This window comes from Physella acuta, unplaced genomic scaffold (genome assembly GCF_028476545.2).
Source record: "Physella acuta isolate Inbredline_101_S28 unplaced genomic scaffold, ASM2847654v3 ptg000616l, whole genome shotgun sequence".
Taxonomy (NCBI): Eukaryota; Metazoa; Mollusca; class Gastropoda; family Physidae; genus Physella; species Physella acuta.
In genome coordinates, this window is record NW_026732135.1 from 363,444 (window position 1) to 391,086 (window position 27,643).

A 27,643-nucleotide genomic window follows, 5' to 3' on the forward strand; every position below is an offset into this window, starting at 1 on the left:
GAAATCAGGACACATCCTGGGTACAAGCTGGTAAACTGGTCACTGTCCTATACAGATAGATTTTACACAGAGGCCAGTGCGGGGCCTGGCCGTGACTCCTAGAACATATATATATATATATATATATATATATATATATATATATATATATATATATATATATATATATATACATATATATATATATATATATATATATATATATATATATATATATATATATATATATATATATATATATATGTGTGTGTGTGAATATATATATATATATGTATATATATATATATATACATATATATATATATATATATATATATATATATATATATATATATATATATATTATATACGTGCATACGATGTTGTATACAATGAGAACGTATACAATAGCGCCCAGTGCGTTATCAGTTAACGGATGCGTCAGCCCTGGCACGTTAAGTGAGCGCTTTCAGTCCGTACTGACAACAATAGGCATGACCTTTGCCCTCACTTGTCACCTAGCAATTGCATTGTGTCAACATTTCACAATGGTCTTGGTGTGTAGGCCTAGGGGCTGAAAACATATCCGTATGTTTATGAGTCACACGTTTTCTAAAGATGTGATATGGATATTTTATATCAACCTGTAGTGCTTTTAATATGTGTTCTGTTATACATTGGTAAGATGGAATTTTGTCCGAATTAAACATCATAACATGTGATACTACACACTACAATACATAGAAGAAAAGAAAACAACTATTCATAGCACAATTTTAAAATTCAAAATAATAGGTGTCAATTTTTAATAAGATACGTTTGTACTTAATGTAGTAAGTTGTATACATTGCACATTACATATATATCCGTATCTGCAGAGGCATCACGAGGCAGGGCGGAGGTGCATACCTCACCGGGTGACACCATTTAGCGGGTGACACCAAGAAAAATCGTTAAAAGACATATATAATACATATATTTTTGCCAGTTTAATGAATGGTTAATTAGAGTTACAGTTAAAAAAAAAAGCATTTTAAGTACATAATGACGATCACAACAAGGGAGAGACAAGATTGCAAAATTATGTTTTTCCGTATCAGCGAGGTGTAAAACGTCGAGATTTGTAAAAATCTCGATTTTTTTTTGCACGATTACAAGACTTTCTTTATACTTTGTATATACGAGAAAGTAAAAAACAACGGTGCACCCAGCTGTATTTACAACCGACTATCAATAAACATCATTAGTATTAAATGTTGACATTTGAAAACTATTACCTGGAGGCAGTGGCGTAGCGAGGTCGGGTGTCACCCGGTGTGGCACTTAATGGTGTCACCCCCCAGAGGCGTAGCGACCCTTCCCGGCGACAAACTTTCAAGTTTTCGATTTGCACCCCCCCCCCCCTCAAACTTTCGATCTGCAAACCCCTCTCCCCTCAAGTTTTTCTCTATATATTTTGTTATTTTTTGCCTTGGTGTCATCCCCCTAAATGGTGTCACCCGGTGCGGTCCGCACCCCCGCTCCACCCCTCGCTACGCCCCTGCCTGGAAGGGTTCGACACCAACTGCAAAATATACAGTAAAAATTCGGAGGTGTCTAGTATAATACTTAAGTGTGAGAGTAAGGAAAACAGTAACACCTAGATGTGAAAGTTGGGATGATGTATTGAGATGACAGAAATATTCAAACACATAGGTTCAAGTTCAAAAATACAATGTTCGTTATAACATTTTATATAATCATCTTCCTACCTAACCTAACTAATATATTCTTTACTGTATACTGTTTACTACTACTTCTATCTAGCTGTTCAATGTACTACTACTAACTACGCACTCCCATGACCAATCTTAACACTATCTAACTGTTCTCTACACAACTACGTCTGCTCCCTAATACGCCATAACACCTTCTCCTCTTTTTGCTAGCTTCCTATCAACTCCTAACTAACTACATTTCTCAACCGTCTCTGACCGCTTCCTAACACCTTCTGCCTCTAATCAAACTACTGCCGACGCCTCCGTGGTCAGCTGACCATCCCACGTGACTGGTCAGCTCCTGTACGTCCATTGGTCTCCGCCCAACGATCTATAGCCTGTTTCTGCTATCTACCTGACCTCTCCGACGCAACTTTGCGTCATCACATTCAGTATTAGTCTGTTATTAGTAAAATTCTATTTTTAAAAAAAAAATTAAATCTGTAATTCATTTCATAATTTACAGTTGCCGCTAACCAGAGCACTGAAGGTACATTTTAGTTATTTTATTGTTTTATTATGGTCATTTCTTTCAATATCTTAACACCCTTATGCAAAATTACGGGTGTTCGTATATGATAATAAGATTTCTAAAAACATTTTTCATATTGTTTCTAAACGTAAATATTCCATTTCTATAATAATAGTTTGTATACAAATTGGTTAACAGTATTCCCTCATTTTAAGAAAAGTTATTTTTGTGTGAAAGGAACAAATGTATTGCCAATATCATCTAACATATTATTTACAATTTTAATTCATTACGACAAAATATGATTTAAATGTTCAATGAACCGTGTCAATCAGCAGTTTGCAAGAGTAGTTTAGCATGTGACCAAGGTTGGTACATAACGGAAACAGGTCAGTGTATTCAACTCCAACCAAATACCACCGACAGTGCAACAGAAGCTGGCGACACATGCGAAAAGTTAAACGCGAAAGTGATCAGGAAAGAACAGGCCAATTCCACTGTACAGTGCTTAACAGGTACTCAACATATATGCAAAAAAAAATGACTAATCCTGTTTACTCCTTGTGAAAAATAGGGTTTTAACAATACCCTTCCTTCTTCTTCTTTTTCTTCGTTCTTAATTTTTAGTGTTGAGAGGGATCGATTGTTATCAGCCAGAGGGTTTGAACTCGGTACTTTAATTAATTTATCAACCATGAGCTGTTGCCGACTAGACCACGCCTCCATCACAATTAAGGATACGTGTCAACTGGTTATGCGTCATTGAGGCCATTGACTCCGATTTCAGCCTGCTTTTCTTTTTGGATTTGCTTCCAAAGCCCTTGTCTAACCAAGAACAAACTAAAAGGCAGAACTTGTTTGATTTTGGAGTTGTCTCTCATAGAAGAGTAGCTGTCCCCAGCTAACGAGCCTCATCTGCCCAAGGGTTCGAACTCGAGACTTTTCGGTTTACCGACTCGACCACGCTGACCCCAATACCGTTTCATTTTGTCCGGTCTCCCAGATTATGCAATCTCCTAAGACACCCCTTTGTCTTCAGTTCTTCAAGAAGGCCCTCAAGGTCTGTCTTGGACGACCTCTCTTTTGCTTTCCCTATGGGCTTCACTCAATTCCCTAGCTTGTCCCGTTTTATTGAGCATATTAGACGGCTAGACAAATTTTCCCGAAAGTTTTAGATTCGGTAGTGACTGTTTACACCTCCCCCCAAAGATATGTAACAGTATTTCACCGCCCTTGTGGTTTTCAAATTTCACTCCATCTCCCGAAAGAAACAAGCTATTGAGTGCTTTGTATTATCAATGCTCAATCGATACAACCGTTACATCCAATCAATACAATATATTTACATGTTGAACCAACCTTATGTCGATGTTCAAACAGGTCTGCTACAAAATGTTACCGTTAAACATGTTTGGTGGATCCTGCAGCGAAATTCGTCCTACTCGTGTGGGTATACCGACTACTCACAGAATAAGGCGCAAAACTTCAACTGCAGAACTAAGATCAAAGTGAAAAAACACGTCGTGTGTGAAAAAGATGTTCAGTGTAAGTCATGTTTTAATACTGCTAAATAAATCTCTAAAATTTAAATATCATGTGTTAGTTGAAATATTTTTATCTACATTTTATTATTTCACCAACAAAAATGTGTACCAGGATGTTTACAAAACTTGGCAACAACTTTTCATTGCAAATGCTTTTATAAAGACAACAAAGCAGTTTTCGTAACTACAGATATTACTATCTCATTAGAAACCTTCTCTTTTCACATACGTCTGTCCAGTAAAGTATGCAAATAATGATGTCGAGTTTACCTAATAACATAAATAGTAGTAAATTCTGAATAAATAAATTATAATTTATAATTTTAATTGGATATAAATATTGTCAATTACTTGTATATTTTATTTTGCTTTTGAAACGAAACAAAATTTAAAAAAAAGTAAAAGTAATTTAATGTGTTCAGTTTTCTTTTGCTATAAAAATAAAGCCTAGAAAACCCGGATAAATAAACACTGTGAGTGAGTGTAAATATACACTGTATATATATATATATATATATATATATATATATATATATATATATATATATATATATAAATGTTTATTGATGTATTTCCCATATAATCATCTTTTTCGTAGATATTGCTAACACTACAGTTTCCACGGTAACGAGCAATACGAAATCACAAGGTAGTATTTCTCTTATGTTTCATCTTTTGCATAACTCCCGAGTCGACGCTTTCGTTAAGCATGGCTATTATGCTTTAGTTTAATAATTAACCTACATACACAGCTAAAGCGTAAGGTTTTTTCTTGCTTAACAACGCGCGATTGAGGCCAACTCTCAAGTGGTTGAGTTGAGTTTCTTTTGATACAAGTACTCATTCCTGCCTCAGCCTTAACGTGAAGAGTTTTTTTTTTAACTTTTTGTTTAACTGTTGACTAGCTACAATAATAATGTGTAATAAAGAGATGCCTTGTCCTTAGCTAAGGTGTCTGTAGCAGAATATGGTCATGTGTTAAAATGGTTTATAACACTAAGCCAAATGTTTATCGAAAAAAATGTAGATAATGTATTATGCAACGGTATAAAACAGTAGATGCCTTATGATAGGTCTGGAGCATACACATCAACTAAAAGTCTATCTACCGTTTACAAGCTTTATATATATATATATATATATATATATATATATATATATATATATATATATATTTATATATATATATATATAAGCATACTAAATGTAATAATTGATTAAAAATAAACTGACTACTTAGTTATGTTGTCGAATTAAGGAGATGTGATTCCTGCAATACATAATTTTGTTATATGAAACTTTGTTAACCAAAAATATCTGTTTATCTAAACATGTATCTCACTTTCGCTACAAACACACACACACACATACGCATATATATATATATATATATATATATATATATATATATATATATATATATATATATATATATATATATATATGCGTGTGAGTGTGAGTTTGTGTGTTTGATCTGAATGTTATTTTATACATTGTCTAGTAATTATGTGTACTAAGTATATTTTAATGTAGTAATGTTTGTCAACCTTGATCCCACCTAGCTTGCCCGGATGTACAACTAGACGTTGTCTTTAGTCTCGACCTTAATATCCTTACTGAAGAAAAGTTCCACATCATTAAAGAATTCATCAAATTTGTCTTGAACAGAACAAACATAGACAACGATAAAGTTAGAGTTGGATTAAAAACATGCAACAGAATATTCGTACACTTGAACACGTACTCATCGAAAAAGTCATTCTTTGAGACATTGGACGCAACACGTCTACAACAATATCGGGACATTATTAGAGGAAACGATGACGAAGATGCGTTCGCTGAAGAGAATGGGGACAGGCCGGAAATCGTTAATTCTCTAATTGTAATCAGTTCGAAAAATGCTAATGTATGCTCAATCACCGATGATGTTGTGTACGATACAAACGATGATGATGCTACCAAGGAAGATGATGTTGTAATTCTTGAAAGGAAGTTCTTGGACTTTCTGTCACCAATATCCGTGCTGCAGTACGAGTATAAAGATCTGCAATCTTTATTTGATGACAGATTTAATATGTCTATATTGTGTAAATTTTACTTTTATTTTTCAAATAACTTTTTAAGGAATTTATAATCATACATAACATAAACACACATAAACACTATAAATATGAAACTAGAGAGTATTTATGGAAAAGTAAAGATTTACATATAAACTCAGTGGTTAGTTTTTGTATTGTTTACATTGGAACCAGTCCCCTTGGGAATTTTTTAGCTACTTGATACAGACCTAATTAGTCTGACAATCTCATATGACAACTGTTATATGTTGCAAGTCTATTTTAAGAACTGTCTTTTTCTTATAAGTACCGTCAGTTGGTAACGATTTAAGGTTTCATTATGCTTTTTTGTAAGAATCTGTCTTGTTCTATTGACAACCTAATATTTTCTTTAAAAATTGTATATTTTTAACATAGTGTGTTTTTGTTTTCATAGTTCTTAGTTTCGGTGTTGGGCTAGCATATACACATTAATCTTTCAATGACTTTGTTAACTCACCTTACAATGTTATAAGCCTATAAGTCGAATGCATTAGTTTTTATACACCCGTAAACGTTTCCATAGCCTACACATTATGTTGCTTGTTGAAGAATCACTGTTCTTACATCGTTGTATGCTTCTTCATGTTAATGAAAAATAGTGCCCAGGTAAGAATTAGTGTCAGTTATTGTCCCTCCTTGTCCTATTAAGCTTTGGTTACATAGTTGCATCTTACATCGTTCACTTAGATGACGTTACTATTCAATTCAGTTAATTATTAGAGCAAAGTATTTTGGATATGTATCCATGCTGGCAAATATGATTAATTATTTTAATGTATTATCGATGCAGTTCTAGTAAATTGACAAAAGTTTATTCTTGCAACATCTAAAAAGTATATTAAATTATTTGAAATTATTAAAAAAAAACATCAATTAATAATAGAATCGCCAATTTAATATGCATTAGAATATCTAGCAGAACATAATGTATATGTTTCACCTATAAGTGTCATTTGCACGTATTTATCAAGACTAACAACACAATTGTTTTTTGGTCTAGGTACACAAGAGCAAGAGTCGATCTCTACAACACCGACTACAACACCGACTACAACACCGACTACAACACCGACTACAACACCGACTACAACACCGACTACAACACCGACTACAACACCGACTACAACACCGACTACAACACCGACTACAATACCGACTACAACACCGACTACAACACCGACTACAACACCGACTACAACACCGACTACAACACCGACTGCAACACCAATTACAACACCGACTACAATAGAAAGGACTTCCCCTATTACAACAAAACGAAGTGAAGGTAATTTAATATGGCGTTAATTAACCTTATTATAGTTAAATTCTAATTAGTGATTCCTAGTACTTTGTTAATGTTTCTATTTGGTTGTAGAGCAATATGAAAAGTAAGTAAACGTGATATTAATAAACTACACCAGGGGTCGGCAACCTTATGAGACGGAAGAGCCAAAAGTTACAATTTACAAAGTTTCACAGTTTTTAAAGAGCCACTAACATTTTTTATATAATTTTTATGATATATATATATATATATATATATATATATATATATATATATATATATATATATATATATATATATATATATATATATAACATTTAAAATAAATAGCTTAAAATATGAAATAATATTTATTCATATAAAAATATATTAAAATAGTTTAGTAAGCTCTGCTAGAATTTAAAACTTTAAATTAATTAAAAAAAACAAATTATTATATCGTTCAATACAGAGTGTTGCAGACTAATATTTTTAGAAGTTTTAAAAATGCATAAAAATAATTATTAATGTGTGCATGGAGCTGAAGAGCCGCATCTTGACATCAAAAGAGCGAGCCGCAGGTTGCCGACCCCTGCACTTTACTGGGTTATACTCTGTATAAAGGTAAAGTTCCGTTTTCAAAACGGACGAGACAAATGAAGTAGAATTGAAGGGATGGTTTAGTTAGAACTATGTCCAGCAGAGGTGTAGCGACCCTTCCCGGCGCCCGGGGACAAACTTTTCGAGATTTCGATTTGCACCCCCCCCCCCTTGAGATTTCCATTTGCAACCCCCCCTCAAACTTTCGATTTGCACCCCCCCTCAACCTTTCAACCCATTTTAGCGCCCCCTAAGGTCGGTGCCCGGGGACATATCAAGCAGAATACATAAAGATATTTACGATCAAACCATATTTAGTAAAAACCTTTATGGTTAAAGAACCTGTTGTCAAAGGTGCACGTACCAGATTTACACTTAGCATTCAGTGTTTCTTCCAGGGGGGAGCTCTTGAAATTTTCGAGGGGGGGTCAACATTTTTCAGGGGGGGGGGGGGGCGTACACTAGTAAAAGTGTATGTTTACTGTATACAATCCATCTCGTTCGGGAGGGCGGTAGATTTTCTTAGAGGGGGGGGGGGGGTCTTAGCACCCCCCCCCCCGAAGAGATGCCTGAAAAAAACTCTGTTAGCATTACCACATTGAATAGCAACTGTACAAGGTTAATTTGCCGCATCGATATTTTAGTTTCGTACTTTACATTTGCTTATTAAAACAACTAATCGATTCGGTTATGAAGTCGTTAATATCTGTTGAATAGCGTAAACACAGCTGACGGATAAGACGCTAGTTACGAAGTTTCAAGTGAAATGGTAATGTGAGAGCGAATAGAACCAGTGGCGTAGGCAGGGGGGGTTAAGGGGGTTATAACCAATCCCATGGAGCCATATAAATATATATATATATATATATATATATATATATATATATATATATATATATATATATATATATATATATATATATATATATATATATATATATATATATATATATATATATATATGTATATATATATATATAGGATTGCTTACATATGGAAAAATGTTTGAACCCCTACCATGACCAATTCCTGGCTACGCCACACTGAAGAGAACAACAATAATGTGTAGACCATGATTGTAATCAGTAGCGTAGCGAGGGGGGGGGGGTGGCGACATATGTCCCCGGGCGCCGACCTTAGGGGGCGCCTAAATGGGTTGGAAAAATAAATTGAAAGGTTGAGGGGGGTGCAAGTTTGAGGAAAAGTTTGTCCCCGGACGCCGGGAAGGGTCGCTACGCCTCTGATTGTAATGTTACAGCGAAAAGAACAACCACGTGCAGGCTACGAATATTATGTGACAGAAAGCGAGGCTACATTAGGAAATTTAAAAAAACACCAAAACAAAGTTTGGTAACCAGACTAAAGTAGGATTACGATATTTTGTTTTCTAATAAACAAAATGGCAGTGCTAAAAATTTGTTAAAATTATGAATGTTAGAACATCTCTTCATGTGAAAATGGTAATGTTAGCATACACCACTCAACTAAATGTTCTTGAAAACATGTTGCTTTACTTGCAAGCCTTACAAAATAATCATTGAGGAAGTTTAAAAACTCTCAAGTGTTTATATCACGACAAAACATGTATTGTGATTTCCAACAATAGAATCTATTCAACAATTTCAAACTGCGCATTTGAGCACTTGACTATGAGTCGTATGTCAAGGCCACTTAGAAGCTTCAGCATGATTTTATGCGAACATTTAACATAGTTTATTGACAACCCGGAACCTTAAAAAAGATCACTTAATAATGTTGGTGAAAGTGTGTTCAAATCGAGTTGTTAAAGTTACATTGTCTTAACGTATTAGACTAAAAAGAATTTATTCAATCCTTGTAAATGAGTTTTCGATTTAGTTTGCTGTAGGTTCTATTTTGTCAGCTTCCATTTTATACAACTTTTATTGGCCTAAACTAAAAATCGCTGATCGAACCTCAATGAACCATCTATCTTCTATCTATATATATAATTCTCATCTTGGAGACGCTAAAAAACAAGCAGTAAGCGCGCTCCCTACCAACCCCACCCTCACATGGTCTGATGAGCTGTGGTTCACGCTAAATGTTTACAATCGTAGAGCCGGGTTTAGTGACGGCTATTAGGGGCAGATAATTTAGTTTGAAACGATTTTAAACTTAGGGGAGGTAACTAGGAGGAGGCTGCTTTCACGGGGGGTGGGGGGGTGTAGGGTAGGGGTTGGGGGAAAGGAGGGTGGGGGTAGTATCGTTCTTAACGACCTACTGATAGTGTTTTAAAGCAGATATTTTCTGTGGCAGCACTTGTACTGTCGAATGCACAAATTATGAACTACTGAAAAGTAGAAAATAAAACAACTAAATAGTTACTAAATAGATACGCCTCGGGTCGGCTCGTTTATATAATTCTCTACGTGGACACCACCACGCACGTAAGCCAACTATCTAGCCCTCCTCCCGCCCCCTCCCTAGCTCTCTAGGCATGCGCAACAGACCGTATCGTACTCACCCCCACCCCCAACAATCTGGTGAGCAGTGGTTCACGCCGAATGTTTACAACCGTAGACCCGGGTCGAATTAGCGACGGCTAATAGGAGCAGATAATTAGTTTTTAAATGATTTGTAACTAAAGGAGGTCAGAAATTCTGCTTGATCATATCACTGTCGACTGCAAACTGTCGCCTCGGACGGCTGCTATCGCGGGTGCGGATGGGGAGGGGGGGTGTTTGGGGGGGAAGGGAATGGAGGGTGAGGATAAACGCCATTCACGAGCTACTGATAGTGATTTGAAGTAAAATATTTTCAGTCGCAGTATTGGTAGTGTTGAATTCACAAAGTATGAATCACTGATTACTAGAAAATAAAACAACTAAATAGCGGCGTATGTTAAGCCTGCCCGTATTGAATAAACTATCAGGCTTTAGGCACGTGGTAAAATTCACTGGGATTTTACTTCCTTTATTGTGCACGCGCTTGCTTATCCAAAATATAAGTTCAAGTTCAAGGCCGAAGACCGTCATTTACCGCCCGCCCAGCTCATCCCGCGCGCCATTCACTTCACATTTGTTGCAATGCATTATGGGGTGAGTACAACGACTGGTCTACTAGATGAAACATGTGTGAGTAGGAATTTACAATTCACTTCCTTTTTACCATCTGTCATGGTTACTAGCAGTATTCAAGCTTGATAAAAGCCAACGGGTCTTGGCATATTTATATACTGTGATAAAAAGATGATACATTAGAAAAATGTAAGTTAATGTGAAATATGATTATTGTTATTACAGTTAAATAAATATACATTAATGATTCAATTTTTATAAGTACTGTCAATATGTTAATTTTGTAAATGTATACGTAAGTATGCAAATGCTATTAAGGAAAAATCATTAAAGTAGAATGATATAATGATAAGGAAATAGTACTAACGATTATTAAAATTATATAAGCAAATAATTTGAAAACTTCGAATACTCTTCACATTTTAGGAAATACTTAACTTTTAATATTACATAAGAAATTGTTTATAGGTCAGATATTTTAAAACTAGTAGTTATCATAAAATTAGACTTAAAACTAAAAATAATGCAACATTTTATTTATTTTTATTTAAAAAAAAAAAAAACAGCCGCGAGTATTGAAGTTCAAGAACCACAAAACTATTAATGTGTTGCTATATTTTTTTTCTAGGTATACTGGATCTTCGTGTATTATAAATTTTACGTTGGTTAAACGTATGTAGATAGCCTATTGTTTGAAGTGTGTCCTTAAACTAGGATATGTCGCTGATCAGTTTATTCAATTTTATGTTTTAATCATAATATGTACCTAGGTATTATTTCTATCACACATATAAATATATATATATATATATATATATATATATATATATATATATATATATATATTTATATAATATATATATGTATATGAATAAATTAAATATAAATACATTATTTACTTTATACATTATAGTTAAATACACAAATACTGCTTAAATGCATATACTTGTTCAAAGCCTACACATATATATCTATATATATATATATATATATATATATATATATATATATATATATATATATATATATATATATATATATATATATATATATATATATATATATATATATATATATGAAATTTTTTACATTTTTTTAAAATTTATCATTTCAGTTTTAGGACGAAAGCAGGCTTACAGTTTCAATTCAATATCGGAATATTTTTTTTGCTTGCAATTTTTCATTCATGACATACAAAAAAATAATTACATGTGAATCTTACTACCATATTTTAAAATAAAGATACTACAATACAATTTCGTTGCTTTGTTTTAATTTTGTAACTATTTTAAATTATTACATTATGTTGATAAAAATGTAAATGTAAATGTTATATATATATATATATATATATATATATATATATATATATATATATATATATATATATATATATATATATATATATATATATATATATATATTTTTTTTTTTTTTTTTCTTCATACGTATTTTTGACATGCACCTGCCTTTTAATTTCAGCATCTGAAACAACGACCACTACTACAACTGTTGCAACACCCCAAACTATTAAGGAAATAGAGCTACCTAATATAACATTACCAACAACAGCCCGTAGTACTACAACAGCAACATCCTCGACAACACTAACCCCGACGACAACAAGAACAAGTACTACTACACAAAAGGAAGGTAATTACTACACTAAATGTTTCAATAGTTTATTTTCATCAAAAAATAATAATCTGCTTTATAACACGGCAAGTGTTGTTATCAAATTTTAATTAACGAATAATATATTTTATTGTATAGTGGATAACAAAATATTAGTTATGTTGTTTGAATTTCACAAAGGTATAATCAATTCAAATATTTCCTTATCGATTTTCTAAAAAAGAAAATAATATATTTTTCTGTACTATATTTTAAAAATAAAATTGGGTATTGAAATATTTTTTTTTTACATTGTTAAATTAATTGTGGAAAATCAATCAGTCATTGATAATGTAAAGCAAATAAAGTATGTATATGCACATTGCTACATAAATAGGGAAACTAAATCACGTATACAAATTAATAGAAAAGTTTTAATGTGCAAAATGTTGATTTAATGGAGAAAGTAAATCACATTTAAAAATGTAAAGTATTTAAAATATTAATTTGCACATTGTTTCAGATATATATTGAAAGTAAATCACGTATAAAAAATAATAAATAGTAAAGTAGGAATATGCTAATTGCTAAATTAATAAGGAAAGTAAATTCCGTATAAAAAACGTTAAGTAAGTAAAACATTAATTGCGGAAGTTTAAAGCTAAGTGGCGTCTCCTCGTGTTGGACACGTGTTTGTAAATGATTAAAAACGTATGTCCTTATGACAACTTGATGTGAGCACTTGTATATGTTAGGCTCTCCAGACGCGTAGCGATGGGGGGGGGGGGGGGCTACATATGTCCCCGGGCGCCGACCTTAGGGGGCTCCAAAATGGGTTGGAAAAAAAACACGTTGAAAGTTTGAGGAAGGGGGGGGGGGGTGCAAAATTGAAAGTATGATGGCGGGGTGCAAATAATTGAAAATTGAAAGGTTGTTCCCGAGGGGATGCCAAAATTGAAAATGTAGCCCCGGGCGCCGGGAAGGGTTGCTACGCCACTGAGGTTCTCTAATCTGTTTTTTTTTTCATTTACATTTTTAGCGCAATTTCCATTCTGGAGAATTGCGTTTATTAACTCGTCATTTCTGGGAATGGATGGATGAATGAATGAATGTATGGATGAATGTGTGTCCGGGCTTTAAGTCGTATCTCCTCCTCAACGAAGCAATATCGATGACTAGTTCCAAAAGCAATTATGTTAAGCAAGTTACGAGAATGAGCATAGGCCATAAGAATTCCAGGTTTCTTTCATGTATTTCCCGGAAAAGCCAAAAAACCTCGAAAAAAATCAGTTTTTGGCCCATATCTCGGCAACCAGACCACTTAGCGACTTGAAACATGTACCAATAGATTCCTGCCATAATTTAGAACAATATTGCCGAAGAAAGTTTTCAAAAATATCCTCTCGTTCGGTCACAAATTTTAAAATTACATAAACACCTACAAACCGATCGTTCTTCTAGCTTGAACGCACCCCAACATTATACGTCAGAGCTATTTTTAGATAACATAAGGAAATTGCGCATAAATGTCACTAGACTTTTTTAATTAACTTGTTTTTAATTGTTACTGTTCGACAACCCGGAATTAACGCTATTATTTTTAAATGACAATATTTATAATTACATTAGTTCTGCAAGTATAAATTAAGCTTTACGACAAGACATGTTATTTTGATGATTTGTTTCTGATAGGGCTGTGTTATTACAGTTCTGCATACCATGACCCTAAACAAAACTCTGATTCAAAATTATAGATAATTGTATACATACATAGTCATTAATTCCAAACGTTATCATATCATAGGAAAAACATCTGAAAATAACTTTAAACAATACAATGTCGTTCTTTCAACGATCCAATACATAATTTGATTACATTTTAAAATGACATTAATTACATTAATGTCACGTTTATACCAATACATAATGAATAAACATACAAACATTACACATTAATAATCAGTACATTATTTTATGAACTTGAAAAAAATAGTAACACATGAAAGAATAACAATTTTATCTAACGCTTGCAAATCTAGAAAGCAGTGCCGGCGACAGGTTCTCTAACACACTGGGATAACAATAAAAAGTCCCCCCTCCTACCCCCACAGAGGCGTGGCTAGGGGAGGGCGGGTCCAGCAGCCGCCACAGTTGCCGACCCAACGGGGGCGCCATAAATTGTAGATAATAATATAAAAAAGCTCATTACTAAATTATATTCAGTCGAAATTAACAATGTTGATTGGCACTTGGCATTACTGACTTATGAAATTGTTTTCTACGTCAATTGCATGACACCAAAACAAAAAGACAAAGTGACTGGTAAAAAGCGATCCTACCTTTCCAAATTAGGGAGGTGGGGGGGTCATTTTTAATAACGCCTAATTTAATAGATTATCATAGGCACCGAAATAAATATCCACGGTTTTGAATATTACAATTTTTTTGTATATATTATAATCCAAGTTATTAATTTATAGGTACCTTTTAATAAATTAGATTACACAATCCCCCCCCCCCCTTTTTTTTTAATAGCTTCCAGTGCGACCTCCCAGTTTGCCTTATAGGTAGCGCCGGCCCTGCTAGAAGGTTTATTTTTAAATAATAGATTGTTTTTATAATCTAAAGTCAGCAATGTTTCAATTAAAAGACTAAAAGAGAAACAAACACTATACATATCGGTCGCTTACTGTTTTCTTTAAAAAGAAAATAATGGAGACAGCGTGGCCGAAATAAAAATAAAGTCTAAGTTCAAAAGTTCTAAGTCTTGAAGCAAGTTTTAACTATCAAGTTCATAGTATCGTTTGAATGCACATAGAAGATCTAGATCAGGGGTCGGCAACCTTTGGAGTCTAAAGAGCCAAAAGTTACAATTTTCAACAATACACATTTTTTAAAGAGCCACTATCATTTTTATGTCAATAGTATATTTGTTTAGGATTATATATATATATATATACATACATACATATATATATATATATATATATATATATATATATATATATATATATATATATATAATCCTAAACAAATATATTATACGAGCCGACCCGCAGCGTATCATACGCCGCTATATAGTTGTTTTATTTTCTACTTTTCAGTAATTCATAATTTGTGAATTCGACAGTACCAATGCTGCCACTGAAAATATTTGCTTTAAAACACTACCCCCCCCTTTCCCCTAACCCCGACCCTACATCCCCCCCCCCCCCCGTGAAAGCAGCCTCCTCTTAGTTATTTCTTAGTTACCTCCTGTAAGTTTAAAATCGAACTAAAATATTTGCCCCTAATAAAAACCCGGCTCTACTGCTCTACGATTTGTAAACATTTAGCTTTGAAAACATTTAGAGTGAACACCGCTCACCAGATAATGTGGGGGTGGGTTGGGGGTGTTAGTGATAGTGATAGAGAGAAAGAGAGGGGACTGCAAGGAGGTGCAGCTTGTTTTCTAACGGCTCCCAGAAGAGAATTATATATATAGATATGTAATTTTAAATAAATAGCTTTGAATATATGAAATAATCTCATTTGTTTTGAGAGGATCTTCTATGTAAGTCAGAGTACTTGCATTTGTTTTGAATAGCTCACATCTCTCAGTGAAAACATCCTTCATTTTGTTTTTATTAATGCTAAAGTGATTGAATAGTAGCATTGGTTTCATAACGATATTTTTAAAAAGATTTTCGTAATTAAGTAAAATACCGCTCACCATGTAAGCAACAACAAAAACGTTTTTTTTTCGAAACAAAGCACTTCTTCAAACAAGACATATGCTTGGTTATCCTTTCAGTTTTATACTTAGCTGGTTTAGTTTCTTTGTGATATCCACTATGAAGTTTGATGTTTAAATTCGGAATGGACAATGTAATAGGATAGGAAGTACATTGAGATAGGGAGTAACTAAATATTCTTATATAATAGTGAATGTTTATTGTTTATATCTATTGTTATATCGTTTATTACCGAGTGTTGCAGACTAATATTTTTTATGAGTTTTGAAATTAAAATAATTGTTAATATTTGGGCATGGAGCTGAAGAGCCGCAACTCGACACCAATAGAGCCGCATGCGGCTCGCGAGCCGCAGGTTGCCGACCCATGATCTAGATCTATTTGCAATTGACGCTTTTATTTCGAGGTGGAAATAGACGGAGATTAATCAATCGACTGATATTTAGGAAAATCTTCAAATTTTTCTAAAAGATATAGTTATAGAAAGTTATTTTAATTACTAGGCACCTTTAAAATATGGCGTTTTTTAGAAAAATGCCATAGCTCAAAACAGACTAACTTTAAACAAATTTCGTTTTAGAAAGTTTTATAAATTTAAGATTTTAAAGAAAACTTCACTTAACTAATATATTTTAGATAAAGACTTCACTCAACAAATTTTAAAAAGCAAATGTAGTTAATGTTATAGTTATGTCCCTTTAAGAATATGTTTACATCTTATACAGGTAACGTTACGAGACTTTGCCAGTCCAACAGACAGTGGGGTCCTATAAACTTAAGCAACTGTACGGCCGTGCAACTTTTTAACGCCATTCAACAGGTAGGGCCTATAAACATGACTCGCCTGTGCATTTCACACTTACTATTACATATTAATTGTTATTTGTTTTTTTAAATGTATGTACTATGTTTATCACGGATGAGAAGCGTGTTCCATAAATTGTATTAGACGGTGTGGTTGAATGGTAGAATGTTTGGCTTCGAGCCCGAATGTCTCGAGTTCGGATCTAGGTTCGGAGTTGTAACTTTAGGACGTAATTGAGCCAACCAGCTTTGATGGGTATATCACTTAAAGATAGAATTTTCTCATAATTTTATTTTTATGCTAATTTTAAATTATCAATAAACAATGAAATAATTGTTCAATACTATATATATATATATATATATATATATATATATATATATATATATATATATATATATATATATATATATATATATATATACATATATAATACATAATAAAAATACATAAATACAAATGATGAGGTTTAGATCAATATTATTTTAACTTGTAATTTATGTTTTCATTTCCACAGATAAAACACTTACAGGACGTCACAGACAGCTCTCGAAAAACTGAAACCATTTCTAATGTGACTACTTTAGTTACTCAGTCGCTACCCGCTTCAGCAAAAATTATATCGGGAGATATAAAATCTGTTGTCAACATTTTGAGCGAAATAGGCAAGGCAACCGATGATACCTCAGTCAGTATAAGCCAAGATACATTAAAGGTAATTGCAAGATTTTAACTATCACAAATTAAATGCCTTTTTACCATGTATGCTGGAATTTCAAACAGTTGTTATATTTATATATATTTGAAAAACAACTATATATATATATATATATATATATATATATATATATATATATATATATATATATATATATATATAATAAATAAATATATATATATATATATATATATATATATATATATATATATATATATATATATATATATGTACGAGTGTGCATTTACATATATTTATTTAAATATGTAATTATACATCTATATATATTATGTTTGTATATATATATATATATATATATATATATATATATATATATATATATATATAAGTATATATATATATATATATATATATATATATATATATATATATATATATATATATATATATATATATATATATATATATATATATATATATATATATATATGTATATATATATATATATATATATATATATATACACTTTTATAATAAATGAAACTTGTCTGCTTCAGAAAGTAGCTAACATCACCGACAAGATCATCTCTGCTGACCAACGGGAGTGGGTGGACACAAACACTGAGACAACTCACGGGGACACAGGGAACAAGCTCATCATCGCAATGGAGGAGGTGACCAATACGTTTATGAGAAACATGACGGGTGATGAAGTATACATAGTCGAACAAAATGTCGGTATGTATATGGATATTTTTTTTTCCAAAATTACACATCCTTTCAATTTGGCTATTAATTACTTTTTCCAACTGAATTTATACTCAACTTATCTATTTCAATGTTGATAAATTGTGCATACTATGCGAATATATATATATATATATATATATATATATATATATATATATATATATATATATATATATATATTATAATTTATATATGAACATAATATATATACATGTATAATTACATATTTAAATAAATGTATTTGCATGCCCACTCGTACACACACACACACACACACACATATATATATATATATATATATATATATATATATATATATATATATATATATATATATATGTATATATATATATATATATATATATATATATATATATATATATATATATATATATATATATATATGCTAGTGCTAAAGTTTCAAAACATTTGATTTAAAGCTATCAAAATAGATAGAGCTAGAGACCATATTGAATTTCCTCCCAAAAATTCAAACCAAAACAATCAAGAAAAATGGGTAGAGACAACTGGAAACAAAATTTTTCTCAACAAGACAGCTTTTAATGGTAATAATTTTGACTAAATATATTGGGAAAGAAAGCTCATTATTTACAATTATAATATAGTGTAAACACTTCTTGATGAAAATGTGTGTTGTGTAAGGATTGGTTGGTGAAATAAATTATGTAAGTAATGTTAGCTGAGCTAATAAATTTTTAAATAGTTATTTTCTTACAATTTCAGAAAATGCCACATATTCTATCATTATCTACAGAAATGTATCGGATAAATTTCAGGCAAAATTTTCCGACGAAATACGGTAATGTGTTAATGTTGTTTTTTTACTTATTTTTAAATTGTTTTTATGTCGTGTCAAATAATATTTGTTTGAATGTTTAAATACAATTTGTATTCAAAATAAATTTCAGTCCCGAGTCTAATGTGGCGACGACCTACATTTCATCTGACGTCATTTCCTTTAGTTTGAGTCATGAATACACAAAACTTAGCACTCCTGTAGAATTGACGTTTTACATAAACAAGGTAAACATTCAATAAAATCATGTTTTTAATTTGCGTTATTTTTTAATTATAGATTATCTGTTACAATTATTGATATTTTGCTTTTTTTTCAATCATTTTAGAAAAACGTCACTGATCCAATTTGTTCATTTCTTAACACAACACGGAAGTAGGTTTCAATTTCTATAGATTTAAAAAATATATATATATATTATTAAAATAATAAATTGTAGACTACGTTTGAAAAATAAAATACAAATTGTAGTACTGCAATGCAACAACAATAAGTGTAGCTTAGATATAGAAAGAAAAAGTAAAGAATTTGGTAAATATAGTTAAGGTATGATCAGCACTTTGCCCAGCCGTCTTCACTTTCCCTAACATGGGTTAGGTACCCATTAGAGCTGAGTGGACTCAGGGAGATAATTCTGCCATGAACTCGAATTTGAGACCACGGGTTAGCGGCCTAGTGCGCTACCGCTTGGACCACGCCGTCCCATGCAGTCTGGTGATGATGACTATTTATTTAACGTAACACATGTTGCTAAGTATTCTTTAATAATTAAATTGACGATATTTTCTGTACAGCGAGTGGTCCACTGAGGGATGTATAAGGACAATGTTTGATGGCAATATCACAAAGTGTAGCTGTGATCATCTGACTAACTTCGCCGTTCTCATGAGTAGCCACAACCTTGAGGTAATATTAAAGTGTATGGTGTTATGTACAGTAGCCAAAACATTGAGGTAACATTACATTATATGGTGTTATGTACAGTAGCAACACAGCCACAACCTTGAGGTAACATTAAAGTGTATGGTGTTATGTACAGTAGCCAAAACATTGAGGTAACATTACATTATATGGTGTTATGTACAGTAGCAACACAGCCACAACCTTGAGGTAACATTAAAGTGTATGGTGTTATGTACAGTAGCCAAAACATTGAGGTAACATTACATTATATGGTGTTATGTACAGTAGCAACACAGCCACAACCTTGAGGTAACATTAAAGTGTATGGTGTTATGTACAGTAGCCAAAACATTGAGGTAACATTACATTATATGGTGTTATGTACAGTAGCAACACAGCCACAACCTTGAGGTAACATTAAAGTGTATGGTGTTATGTACAGTAGCCAAAACATTGAGGTAACATTACATTATATGGTGTTATGTACAGTAGCAACACAGCCACAACCTTGAGGTAACATTAAAGTATATGTTGTTATGTACAGTAGCCACAACGTTGAGGTAACAAAAGTGTATGGTGTTATGTACAGTAGCAACACAGCCAAAACCTTGAGGTAACATTAAAGTGTATGGTGTTATGTAATGTAGCCACAACGTTGAGGTAACATTAAAGTATATGTTGTTATGTACTGAAGCCACAACCTTGAGGTAACATTAAAGTGTATGGTGTTATGTACAGTAGCAACACAGACACAACCTTGAGGTAACATTAAAGTGTATGGTGTTATGTACAGTAGCCACAACCTTGAGGTAACATTAAAGTGTATGGTGTTATGTACAGTAGCAACACAGACACAACCTTGAGGTAACATTAAAGTGTATGGTGTTATGTACAGTAGCCACAACCTTGAGGTAACATTAAAGTGTATGGTGTTATGTACAGAAGCCACAACGTTGAGGTAACATTAAAGTATATGGTGTTATGTACAGTAGCCACAACGTTGAGGTAACATTAAAGTGTATTGTGTTATGTACAGTAGCCACAACGTTGAGGTAACATTAAAGTGTATGGTGTTATGTACAGTAGCCACAACCTTGAGGTAACATTAAAGTATATGGTGTTATGTACAGTAGCCACAACGTTGAGGTAACATTAAAGTGTATGGTGTTATGTACATTAGCAACACAGCCAAAACCTTGAGGTAACATTAAAGTGTATGGTGTTATGTACAGTAGCCACAACCTTGAGGTAACATTAAAGTGTATTGTGTTATGTACAGTAGCCACAACGTTGAGGTAACATTAAAGTGTATGGTGTTATGTACAGTAGCCACAACCTTGAGGTAACATTAAAGTATATGGTGTTATGTACAGTAGCCACAACCTTAAGGTAACATTAAAGTGTATGGTGTTATGTACAGTAGCCACAACCTTGAGGTAACATTACATTATATGGTGTTATGTACAGTAGCAACACAGCCAAAACTTTGAGGTAACATTAAAGTGTATGGTGTTATGTACAGTAGCGACACAGAGCATATAGTTTTTCCGCATTTGTAACAATATTTTGGGTTGACACCGAATTAAATATATATATATATATATATATATATATATATATATATATATATATATATATATATATATATATATATATATATATATATATGAGATTGATATACGTCTGAATCCAAACGAACTATCTTCACAATTTTAATTCAAATTTTATTTTTTTATTTTGAAATGTATAACATAAAATATTAAACTCACCATTTATAATTTCAGTCCATCCATCATGAAATAATCAGCAGAATATCTTATGTGGGCTGCATCATTTCAATCATCTGTTTGGGCACAACAGTGTGTGTGTATTTTGTACTCTGGAGGTCAGTTTTTGTTTATATCATTTGAAAGTTTATTATCTAAGAGTATACATGAACATTTTTCATGTTATTGATGAGATCGTTACATAATAACCGAATTTAATGAAAATAAATGGGTGGCCGAGTCGGTAAAGCTCATTGTTGCTAAACTGAAAAGTCTAGAGTTAGAATCATTGGGCAGATAAGGCTCGTTGGCTGGGCCAGTCGCTCTTCTGGGGAGACAACTCCAAAATTAAACAACTGCTGCCTTGTAGTTTGTTCTTTTTTGGACAAAGGCTATGGAAGCAAATCCAAAAAGAAAAGCAGGCTGAAATTGGAGTCAATTGCCTCAATGACGCATAACCAGTTGAAGAATGAAATAAAATAGTTTTTAAAAAGATCAAGATTTTTAATAAATCGTAAAGCAAAAGTTGCATTTAAAAGATTTAAGATTAAAACATAAAGACCACCAATCATATTTTGAAATATAATTTTACTTCTTACATTTTTTTCAATCTATATCCAATCAATCTGTATGCCACTTGTAACTTATGAATATTATTAGAAATATAATGTTCATCTCGTGAACATTTCCAGATACGTTAAAAGCGATCGATCGGTTCTACATTTGAACCTGAGTATAACGTTAGCCATTGGGTACATTATTTTCCTGATTGGTGTCAACGAAACAAAAAACAAGGTAGGTTACAACAATTGTTAATAACAAACGAAGATATAATACATGATTGTACTACTGTTATGGAGGATTAGAAATGCACATATTTTTACACCAACAACAAGCATTACAGGTCTATGTGCCTCTCTCTCTCTTTATATATATAAACATATATAGATACATATCTATATACATATATATATATATATATATATATATATATATATATATATATATATATATATATATATATATATATATATATATGTATGTATATAAATATGTATCTATATATGTATATATATATATATATATATATATATATATATATATATATATATATATATATATATATATATATATATATATACGATTTTAAGTAGACATTTAGCAAGGGTAATAATATTATAGCCAGTTAAACTAAATTAGATACTTATTTAAAAAAAAAATTAGAAACATAATTATATATGACATAATAGTACTAGAAAAATGATAATTACAGCACAATACGTATTGTACAGAAATTAATTTTTTTAAAAAAAGTGCTTAATTTGCACTACATATAGTACAACAATATGAATCCTGATTCCAATGTTGCAGGTTGGTTGTACGATAGTAGCTGCGTTACTGCACTACATTTTCCAGACGGTGTTTTTCATCATGTTGGCCCAGGGTCTTCTCATACTTAAGTCGGTCACGTCAGTCAAACAGACCTCCATCCTTAAGTATCTCATAGCCATGATGTACGGTAAGTTGTTTATACACCAGGTCTGATGTGGGGTCAGTTTTATATTCACTGGGTGTAATGTACGGTAAGTTGTTTATGTTCCATGTCTGATGTGTGGTCAGTTATATATTCCCTGGGTAAATGTACGGTAAGTTGTTTATGTTCCAGGTCTGATGTGTGGTCAGTTTTATATTCACTGGGTGTAATGTACGGTAAGTTGTTTATGTTCCATGTCTGATGTGTGGTCAGTTATATATTCCCTGGGTAAATGTACGGTAAGTTATCTAGTTGCTAGGTGTAATGTACGGTAAGTTGTTTATGTTCCAGGTCTGATGTTTGGTCAGTTTTATATTCACTGGGTGTAATGTACGGTAAGTTGTTTATGTTCCATGTCTGATGTGTGGTCAGTTTTATATTCACTGGGTGTAATGTACGGTAAGTTGTTTATGTTCCATGTCTGATGTGTGGTCAGTTTTATATTCACTGGGTGTAATGTACGGTAAGTTGTTTATGTTCCATGTCTGATGTGTGGTCAGTTTTATATTCACTGGGTGTAATGTACGGTAAGTTGTTTATGTTCCATGTCTGATGTGTGGTCAGTTTTATATTTACTGGGTGTAATGTACGGTAAGTTGTTTATGTTCCAGGTCTGATGTGTGTTCAGTTTTATATTCACTGGGTGTAATGTACGGTAAGTTATCTAGTTGCTAGGTGTAATGTACGGTAAGTTGTTTATGTTCCAGGTCTGATGTTTGGTCAGTTTTATATTCACTGGGTGTAATGTACGGTAAGTTGTTTAGTTGCTAGGTGTAATGTACGGTAAGTTGTCTATTTACTGGGCGTGATGTAGAGCGATTTGTCTAGTTACTAGCTGTGTTAAACTATAAGGTGTCTATTTCTTAAATGTGAAATACTGTAAGTTGTCTATTCACAATGTTGTTGTACGGTAATGTATCTATTTACAAGACGTGGTGTATTGTAATTCGTTTATTTTAATAGCGATTTTGTTGGATAGTTTATTTCTTGTGTAGCAATCATTTATACTACACTGTTTCTGAGATGTAACAGTGTCTTTAAGTTTGTAAAACAGACTAGCGAAGATTCTCTTTGACCGGTTCAAGTATTTAGTACTAGTACTTTAAGTTTCTTACACATCTGAAACACCAAGCTTTATTAATTCTCCTTTTAACAAAACATACCTGAATATATTAAAAAAAACAACGAAGTTTCCGCATGCCGATCAACATTTCTAATAACTGTGTCTCTGAATAGAACATAATTTACTACAATTAATTTAATAATAGAATTAATTTGTTACGATATTTTTTTTTCAGGAGCTCCGCTTATTATTGTGGTTATCTCCCTTGCATCAACACAAACTGTAGGATATGGGACGGATCGAGCGTAAGTAGATAAAGATTATCGTATTAACGTTTGAATTGATCCGAATTGAGATTCCTAATACGGTAAAAATCGGCTAAAAACTGTATTACTTGTGAAATCATTGGTTTATGATATAATGAGTAGCAGTATATATTAAATAACAATTTATTTTTAAACTTTTATTTGGAATTATCTAGAATTAGGCGTATATTAATTAAGATAAATTAATACGATTTGATACTACAATGAAATAAAGTTCTATATCAGCTTTTACTTACTCTTTTCAGTTGTTGGTTGTCCCCTGAAAATGGCGTTATTTGGGCTTTCGCTGGACCCGTTATGCTAATCTTGCTGGTAATTGTTTTTTTTGTTACATTTGTTAAACTGATACTTTTTTAAATAAAGGAAAACTCATTTTTATGCTTACATTTAATTTTAATAACTTTGGTTATTTTTATGCTAAAATTTATACAGTTGATTTTTTATTATTCTATTGATCAAAATTATGACATGCTTTATATTCATTGGTTTATTTTCATTGTTACACTTTTAATTTCAGTCTAACATTACCAATCGTTGTTAAAATATATATACGTTTACATGTTAATTTAATTAACATTACCTGCATTCTTTTTTTTTGTTTCCCGCATTATCAATATTCAGTTTAATTATCCTAATATTTTCCTTCTAACTGAATTATAATTATATGTTGGTTTAATTAATTATCCCGTTTTTGTTGACATGTTCTTCAAATTCAAGTTGAAATTCATCATCTGGGTTTTTTCATCCTAATGATTTGTGATTGTATTTATTAAATGTGATTAATTAATGTTTTTAGAAATATGTTTTTTGAACTTCCAGTTTTTTTTGTCTAAATTATGTTTAATTGTATTCATTAATTAAATTAATTACCATTTTAAAAAATGTTACTTCATATTCCAGTTTAACTTCATCATCTGGTTTTTTTTTCATCCTAATGATTTGTGATTGTATTTATTAAATTTAATTAATTAATGTTTTTAAAAATATGTCTCTTCAACTTCCAGTTTAACTACGTCATCCGTTTTTTTTCGTCTAGATTATTTTTGATTGTATTCATTAATTTAATCACTTACCATGTAAAACAAAACGTTTCTTCATATTCCAGTTTAACTTCATCATCCTTTTCATTGTGTTGAGAGTCATGCAGGGTTCTCGTGTTATGATGGACAAAGATCTTAAACAGAGAACGAAGTAATGTTTAAATTGAGTGTACAATAGATTTGATAAATCAAATGATATCGTTATCGCTGGATCTTAACTAAATTTATTGAACTCGTATCAATATTTTGTAATAATATTTACAAAACATGTGTAAAAATAGTCTACGTGATCAAAATAATAGACCAGCCATTCAAAACAATATTGAATATCTCATTTGTTAAATTAAATTCAGTGCATGTTATTATTTTATGCATTTAGTTTACATACTTCATTAAGGGAAATATAATCATATGTAATCTCAAACTTAAACCCGATTCAACTTATTGTGATTTTTTTGAAATAATACAATTTGATATATTCGAATATACTTTTATGCCAGTAATATGTCCTATTATTGTGTTACTTCATGCTTATTTATCATTTTCACACTTAATTATGTTTTTATGCAAATGTCCAGTCATTTTGCTGTTTCAGAAATGTTTATTATTTGTCCATATTCATAGGTCAGTGATGTGGTCAATCCTGGTGCTATCCCCCATACTAGGCGTCACCTGGGTTTTTGGCATCGTGTCCATCAGTAGCGATAACCCCGTGTTCCATTACCTGTTTGCATTGTGCAACTCCTTACAGGTAGGTGCTGTGATTAATTCATCAGAATAATATAAAAACTAGAGTGATTAATCAAATGAGAAACATAACAAAACCAGAAGTGTGGTTAATACTTCGAAATATAAAAACAAACAGTGGAATTATAATTACTGGAAAATTATTTTAAACCTATGTTCAACAATGTACATTTTTCTGTTATATTTTGCCTACGTGTTTTGATGTCAAAGTACATTTCTCATTGTAAAAATTAAATAAAAAAATAAGTCATTTAATTATTTGATCGAATTGTTTTTTTGGCAATGTGATATGCATTTTCAAACATTTTTCATGTTTATTTAATTCAGGGCTTGTCCATCTTTATCTTCCAATGTGTGCTACAGTACCAGGTAATTATTTTAGTGTACCTTTTCATTATAATTTTATTTTTACATTAGCCTGTAGGTAGGATTGTTAATTTTTTTTTAAAGTTTAAGTATAATTTCTTTAGGTTTTGATATAAACCATAACACAACATGTACGCCCCTTTATATTTTACATATAATTGCTTTCTAGTATTTGAAAACCCATTTTGCACTGGAATAGATTCACATCAACGATAAATAATCATAAAATATAAAAATATATGCAAATATAACATTTTTACAATGGGTCTAAATTAGCCTATATTTTGAATTGTAAAATAGTTTGTATAGTAAAATCGTTTGTATTGTAATATAGTTTGTATTGTAAAACAAAATAAAAAGTTTTGATATTTGCTTTTAAAAATAGAGTCATATCAATCACAACCAATCAGATAATTCAAAACATAATTAGCATTTTACTGCTATATGGGAAATAGTTTGATTAATCCAATTCGCCTCTTATAGGTAAGAGATGGTATCAAGTCGTTACATCGTCGAATCACGGCATCATCCATGGATTACAGTCAGAAGTACAGCAATGTCTCTAGCGGCGGGGTATGTTCAATTTAAGAAAAGTACTCATTGTTTTTAGTAAATCATTGCTAATTCTTTAGTCTTTAACAGTGGATGGGTATGTTTATTATAGGAAACTTGCACATGGTTTTTAGTAAATCATTGCTAATTCTTTAGTCTTTAACAGTGGCTGAGTATGTTTATTATAGGAA

The 27,643-nt window shown here is 31.8% G+C and overlaps 1 protein-coding gene and 1 long non-coding RNA gene across 3 annotated transcripts; both read left to right on the forward strand.

Moving 5' to 3' along the window:
* Positions 1 to 565: 565 nt before the first annotated feature.
* On the forward strand, positions 566 to 27,510 carry LOC131947939 (adhesion G protein-coupled receptor L2). Of its 2 annotated transcripts, none has more exons than XM_059309351.1 (25): positions 566 to 659; positions 2,203 to 2,226; positions 2,544 to 2,723; positions 3,589 to 3,753; positions 4,351 to 4,401; positions 5,315 to 5,839; positions 6,855 to 7,139; positions 12,239 to 12,409; positions 16,830 to 16,924; positions 17,427 to 17,624; positions 18,146 to 18,326; positions 18,779 to 18,904; positions 19,083 to 19,158; positions 19,268 to 19,382; positions 19,484 to 19,530; positions 19,950 to 20,061; positions 21,843 to 21,943; positions 22,517 to 22,619; positions 23,196 to 23,343; positions 24,657 to 24,726; positions 24,993 to 25,059; positions 25,853 to 25,938; positions 26,412 to 26,538; positions 26,862 to 26,903; positions 27,384 to 27,510. In XM_059309351.1, exons 1-25 carry the CDS (start codon positions 605 to 607, stop codon positions 27,486 to 27,488), a joined length of 3,255 nt encoding a protein of 1,084 aa, XP_059165334.1. In that variant the 5' UTR covers positions 566 to 604; the 3' UTR covers positions 27,489 to 27,510. The 2 variants fall into 2 exon arrangements, with proteins under 2 accessions (XP_059165334.1, XP_059165335.1); XM_059309352.1 differs by having other exon boundaries at positions 2,547 to 2,723.
* LOC131947945 (uncharacterized) lies at positions 10,733 to 12,004 on the forward strand. The gene is made up of 3 exons (XR_009387941.1): positions 10,733 to 10,945; positions 11,385 to 11,526; positions 11,871 to 12,004. It is a non-coding gene; the product is annotated as an uncharacterized LOC131947945 (long non-coding RNA).
* Positions 27,511 to 27,643: the final 133 nt, after the last annotated feature.

Excerpts from the sequence above, each read along its gene's own strand:
- LOC131947939 (XM_059309351.1), top strand. The coding sequence starts at position 605 with ATGGATATTTTATATCAACCTGTAGTGCTTTTAATATGTGTTCTGTTA. Across the intron at positions 19,159-19,267 it reads AAATTTTCCGACGAAATACG|TCCCGAGTCTAATGTGGCGA; the intron begins GTAATGTGTTAA and ends AATAAATTTCAG. Across the intron at positions 22,620-23,195 it reads TCAACGAAACAAAAAACAAG|GTTGGTTGTACGATAGTAGC; the intron begins GTAGGTTACAAC and ends CCAATGTTGCAG.